This window comes from Cibotium barometz, chromosome 26 (assembly GCF_041138505.1).
Source record: "Cibotium barometz isolate CiBa-2024 chromosome 26, ASM4113850v1, whole genome shotgun sequence".
Taxonomy (NCBI): Eukaryota; Viridiplantae; Streptophyta; class Polypodiopsida; order Cyatheales; family Cibotiaceae; genus Cibotium; species Cibotium barometz.
The window spans coordinates 41,868,640-41,874,639 of NC_141071.1; the positions used below are offsets into that span (position 1 = coordinate 41,868,640).

Here is a 6,000-nt window from a genome sequence, read left to right on the forward strand (position 1 = left end):
GTTCATAAAAGACTACTCAGAAAGCTTCAGACTGCCACTTCATCATAATAGCCCAAATATCGTGCTGTAATATCTCTTCTCACAGCAGACGTGGTCCACCTTAGTATTCAACTTTCATACATAAGCTATCATGCGAGTATCTATCAATTCTCAAGAGGCCAAGATACCATCACGCTGACTTTCTATCAGTTCTCCAGAGACCAAGAAGTGTAAGACCTCGAACACATTTGCATTCAACAGCAGCAGAAACAGGAATACGGGACCATATGAACATACATTTGCCGTAGTCATATTATGAGCCTGCATCTGTGTGTATGCGCGTGAGAGAGAGAGAGAGAGAGAGAGAGAGAGAGAGAGAGAGGCTGTGTGCATGCCGATGCAACAGGGGAGAAGGGGGAGAGGGGGAGTTGATAAAGAAAGAACCAAAAACCCCACAAAATGTCCTCAAACAGAAAAATGCAAGCACTAAGGCCACTGAACTTTGGGCACAGCTCGATGTGGAGCAAAAACAGCTTCAATATACATGAAAACAACACACAATACAAGGACGGCAAGCAATGCTCTAGCCTGTCTATATAAGACAAACCTAATAACTTTTTACAGTCACCCTCGCTACTCAAATCACTCCACTCAAGCCCAAAGGAATACAGTTCGAACACAGAAACAAAAAGGAGACAGCATATGCACCTGTGAAAGCCACTGTAGACCTGACCAAAGGTCCCCGAACCAAGAAGGGCCCCTTTGCGCCACCCAGTGTGAAGGTTGACAGGTCTCTCTGGAGTGCGAGGAATAGTTGAGTATGGTAAAGAAATGGGAACATAAGAGCCATTGAATGTGCTCGGAGGCAATGGTAAGGGATGGACTTCATTTCCGTGCCGACTGTGAGCAGAATCTTGGCCCCCACCACCAGATGCCTTAGGATGCAAAGGAGAAACAGCCGTGCTTTGTATCCTAGGGCTTGGACCGGGGCTCCTTCTCCTTGGACTGGGAGCTGGTGACCGTTCTGGACTTCTTTGGCCCTGTTGAGATACCGACGGCTCAGGTTAAAAGACCAAATATATAAGCTCGCAAATGCAGATGATCCAGACTAATATCCAAACAACATCGGAGGAAAGACATAAGCACGAAGGGAGTCTTACGTTGAAAAAGGTACCAAATGACCGATTCGTGGTAAATGCTCCCCTAGGACTTCTTACGGGGCTTTCCAAACGGCCTGTAACTCTATTTCTATCTGGGGCAGTAAAATCTGCATGGTTGCTGGAGTGAGTTTTCAGAGGAGAGCTCGGAAAATGCTGGGTTGTTACATGGGGGCTGTTTGCTTGGGAGTACTCTTGTCTGGGACTCGGGTTGCTATATCTGGGAGACAAACCTCCATGTGCATTCCTGTGTTCACAATTAAACCTGTCAAGCCAAATAAGACTCGCAAGAAACTCCAAAACAGGCAGGCCAAAGTCCTTGCCAACACTCTTCTTGTTAAGTGAACCCTATGGACTTCACCATTGCTGTCATATAAGTGAACTCTGCCACAAATTCTGAAGTGAACCCTCAAGAGCCTCATCAACATAACTTTGACAACATTATGATGCAATATTCTTACATGAATGTCGACTCCAGAGTCCAATGCTATCGTACATATTCTCTAAGTTAAGAGCCTCACCAGAAATCTTTTTAGTACCTCATGTTCCTTAAGCGAGAAGTGAAGCCCCCAAAGCCCTCTCCTGTGCTTGTGCCATCTTACATATTCTTAATTGGGTCACCCAAGGTGCCACCTTAAGTGAAGCAGCCATAGACCCTCCGGCCTTATTTTGTGCTTGATTGTCTTACCTGATCTGAATAAACCCTAAAAGGCCTCACCATCTTAGCGTGCATACATAATCTTAGGTCAACATAGTCTCACCGAGCAATGATACGTAATCTTAAGTGAACTCTCGACCATTCTATCTTACAGATCCTCAAGGGAATCCTCGAAGGGCGCCTCAACCGGCCCCCTCTCTAGTGCCTGTGCCTGCGCACCCATGCAAGGAAAATCCCCAACTTACCATTAAACGACAGAATTAAGTGAAGGGGAAAGAGACTCACCCGAAACCGTTTCGCTGGAACCCATGGGGAGCATCTCCTAAGGGTGTTCTGAGAGAAGGGAAGAGCAAGTCAGAAGGGGGCTCTGTGGCAGACAAGCTACTCTCCTGAGAGCCTGAACTTGAGGTTGATCCGGACCCAAAGTCAAAGGCTCGTTCTTCATCAGCAGCAGTAGTAGTGTTAGTGGGAGAAGGCAAGGGCAGAGAAAGGAAACTTACAATATGGCCATTTCTCTCTGTGGGGTAAAGGGAGGGGGGTACACAAGGCAAAGGGTGGGGGGTTGTGGGCGATCTGGTTTCAGACGACCCATCACAGCCAGAGTCCGAACTGAGCCTTCTGTGCTCCTCTTTGTTGAGGTTTTTGAGCGTGAGCTTGCGCCTGGCACCCTCGATGATATTCTCCAAGCCCTTCTTCTTGCTTCGGGTTGTGGTAGGAGAAGACTTGCTGCTGCCAAACCAGGGAGGCATCTCTGATACAAGGATTTTCTCAGTCAAGCCATACAGTTTACATTGCTGCGGTACTGCACTAGCCAGACAAAAAGAGAGAGAGAGTCCACAAATTATATCTACACAGAGAGGTCTCCATAGCCATCAGAAGGGGCGTCATTTGCTAATGACGCTGGAAATGCAGAAGAGAGAGAAGATGGTCAAGGAGAAGAGAGAGAAAAATGCAATTATCGCAAAACGAAATAATGAGCCCGGACTCCGCGTTTCGAGATACACACACCGCGCACGTGCGACAATTCGCCTGTGCCACTTACTGCCAGCATGGCATGAGAGGACGCGTGCTCTTTATGTATTGGTTGCACATGCAATGATTTTATCGATATTCTCCTCGTATGTCCAGGATTGTGTTTATTTTTGTAAGGTGAAAAATTCTCACTTTCTCCCTCTCTCTCTTATAGCCATGGCACTTTGTTGGTCCTGCCTAATGAAGGACTGGTTGGTTCACTCAAAGGGAATGAGGGTCTTTAATCTAAGGATCCAACTATCTTTTTTTTTTTGGAGATTGATTTTATTGTAGTTGGTAGGTAAATCTTCGATATGCAGTTGCACTTGTGTTAGACCGTCAGTACTATATGTGGAATAGTTGGCTTTAGTTTGGTTGTGGTGTGCATTGGCGACGTTGAATGCAGAGGGGTCCCCAAAGGCCAAGCCCTTTTTTAAGCCTTTGTTTAAAGGCTTGCTTTCAGCCATTTTTGGAGTCAAGCTATCATATTTCTCCTCTGCCTTTCTCTAAAAAGTAATGGTCGACCAAATCACATTCGACTAACACCACGATGGATGGGGCATTGTAGAAATGCCATAAGTTTGGGAGTATCATAAGAGCTCCAAGACAAAAGCACAACTACAAAGTTGTGTGAGCAATCAAGTTCAACAAGTAAAAAAAGAGTGAACAAAGGATCTTTGTTCACGAAGGTGAAGGATGGCAAATGGGACCAAGCATAGTGAAGGACCCAACGATAAGACATGCAAAAATAGTAGGCAAAGGTTACACCACCCTAGTTCATTCAACGGATCGAGCCTAGACATCAAAGACGATGGAGTTAGCAAAACGGGTGATAGACAGTTAGGTAGGTTGGCATCCAATTGATGGAGTTAGTGTTTGGGTCCCCCATGTGAATGTGTGGTGCTAAATCAAGGTGCTTATCAATTCTTAGCTTCAAGCAAACGTGGCAATTCACAGCTTCAAGCAAATGCGAGACCCATTTTTCTCAAACGGGAGATAGAGCCCAATGGGAGTTGTAGGCGGAAGGTTACGAAAAGTAGCATGTTGTCAAAGAGTAGCAAGCATTTGCAGAGGCAAAACGTAGTGGGGCTATAGAAGTGCTGCTTGAGTATGTTAATGCAGGTAGAGTAGAAACAGCCATGTGCAAGTGCTAGCAAAGGGTGGAGTAAGTGTGCTAGGGATGGCAATCACAACATGGCAAAGGCTAGATATGAAGTAGTGATCCAGTAAGGCTAAGCAAGGTGATGTTATTTGGGATGGAGTAATAATGGTGTTGGATGGCATGAATCGTAGAAGAACTAAGGGAGTGTGTCTGTTAGATTCATCAAGAGGCAAATTAGGATTGTAGTGATGGTATTTAACAGCAACACAATCACTTGAGGTAGCAATTGTGCTCTTTAACAGCAGCAAAATGACTTGAGGTGGCAATTATGTTAATGAGGTTAAGTGATTACAGTGTCTAACTCTATGCTGATAAACATGCTCAAGATGTTGATGTCTAACCTTCTTGCTTTGATCCCACAAGTTTATAGCCTTTTACTTTTATTAAATTCAAGCAAAAAATGTGTGCAGCCATTTTGGTTCACGATACAACTTGTATTATAATCACACCTTGCACCATTGTTGTAAAAGAAAATTGGCAACTTCTCTCAACAGGTGTGAGGTAGGCACTGTTTCCTTTCTCCATGTATAAGATTAATCATTTGTGTCCAATTCTTTAAGCACATTAGAGAATTAAGTTATTGAAGATATGCTTAGAGCTTACTGCACTCGAGAACCTAAGAAATGCTTTAAAATTTACATTCTTGAGAGTTTGCTTACAATGCTTTTTACCATGGAAGCTTGGGAATTTCTCCCTTCAAGCCTTGTATGGGCAAGAATGCAAATTGACTTGGTTAGATCCTTTGATTAGAGTTGAAGCTACTAAGCAAATGAAATGGATTGTTAAGTCAAGTTAATCCGTTAAGATATATATATATATATATATATCTAACCTTCTTGCTTTGATCCCACAAGTTTGTAGCCTTTTACCTTTATTAAACTCAAGCAAAAAATGTGTGCAGCCGTCTTGGTTCATGATACAACTTGTATTATAATCACACCTTGCACCATTGTTGTAAAAGAAAATTGGCAACTTCTCTCAACAGGTGTGAGGTAGGCACTGTTTCCTTTCTCTATGTATAAGATTAATCATTTTTGTCCAATTCTTTAAGCACATTAGAGAATTAAGTTATTGAATATATGCTTAGAGCTTACTGCACTCGAGAACCTAAGAAATGGTTTAAAATTTGCATTCGGGAGAGTTTGCTTACAATGCTTTTTACCATAGAAGCTTGGGAATTTCTCCCTTCAAGCCTTGTATGGGCAAGAATGCAAATTGACTTGGTTAGATCCTTTAATTAGAGTTGAAGCTGCTAAGCAGATGATGCTGGTTGGACGAAATGGATTGTTAAGTCAAGTTAATCCGTTAAGAGATATATATATATCTTTTTTTCATAATAGAAGATATATTACCAAAAATTACTTTGCAAATGGCCACATGGCCGCTGCCAGGTGATGTGCTAGCTTTCCCTCACTAATTACTTCGAACTACAGGTGTAGCTCGGAGTACCCTTATATATAGCCGTGTCATTCTCCACCAAATGAGCTAACCGCGCAAGGAAGAGACTTGCCACAATAGTAGTCCTTTTGTACGATCTATGTGAGTTGTAATACTAACTTTTGCATCAAATATGAAGGCATTCCTAGTTAACTAGATATGCCACAAACCTGTCCACCTTAAAAGATGAAAGAAAACTCAATGTTATGGGTTATCCGGCCCATTCGGAATCTTGCCAAAAATTCAATCTTTAACCTTTACGGGCCTATCTATCAATGAAATCCATATGCAAGAAAAGAAATCCCACACCTTCTTTGTTCCGTTGGACATAAAATGAAAAGATGCGAGCATGTTTCCAAGCATATAGTACAAAACACACAATTACCAAAAGCAATCCTCTGCAATGGTAGGCCTCCAACTAGCATGCACCATAGGAACACATTCCCTTGATATGGAATCTTAGACTACCAGCCCTATAAGATTACTTCCTTCCACCAAGCCCTACTTTTCCTGATGTTCTATACCCTATTAGCCTTCTTAATGACCCACTGCTTATCTTCCACCATCATATGGTATACTTGATTTGTGGAAAATGT

At 43.0% G+C, this 6,000-nt stretch overlaps 1 protein-coding gene across 2 annotated transcripts in view; it reads right to left on the minus strand.

Moving 5' to 3' along the window:
- LOC147623984 (uncharacterized) overlaps positions 1–2,798 on the minus strand; it is a 48,103-nt gene extending 45,305 nt beyond the window's left edge. The window contains exons 1-3 of one of the 2 annotated variants that reach the window (XM_086820661.1): positions 2,080–2,798; positions 1,140–1,383; positions 688–1,019 (exon numbers count right to left, since the gene is read on the minus strand). In XM_086820661.1, the coding sequence (XP_086676787.1) occupies positions 688–1,019; positions 1,140–1,383; positions 2,080–2,543 (1,040 nt within the window). In that variant the 5' untranslated portion in view covers positions 2,544–2,798. Of the gene's footprint in view, positions 1–687; positions 1,020–1,139; positions 1,402–2,079 lie in introns of both variants that reach the window. The other variant, XM_086820659.1, reaches the window with a different exon arrangement.
- Between the last annotated feature and the right edge of the window lie 3,202 nt (positions 2,799–6,000).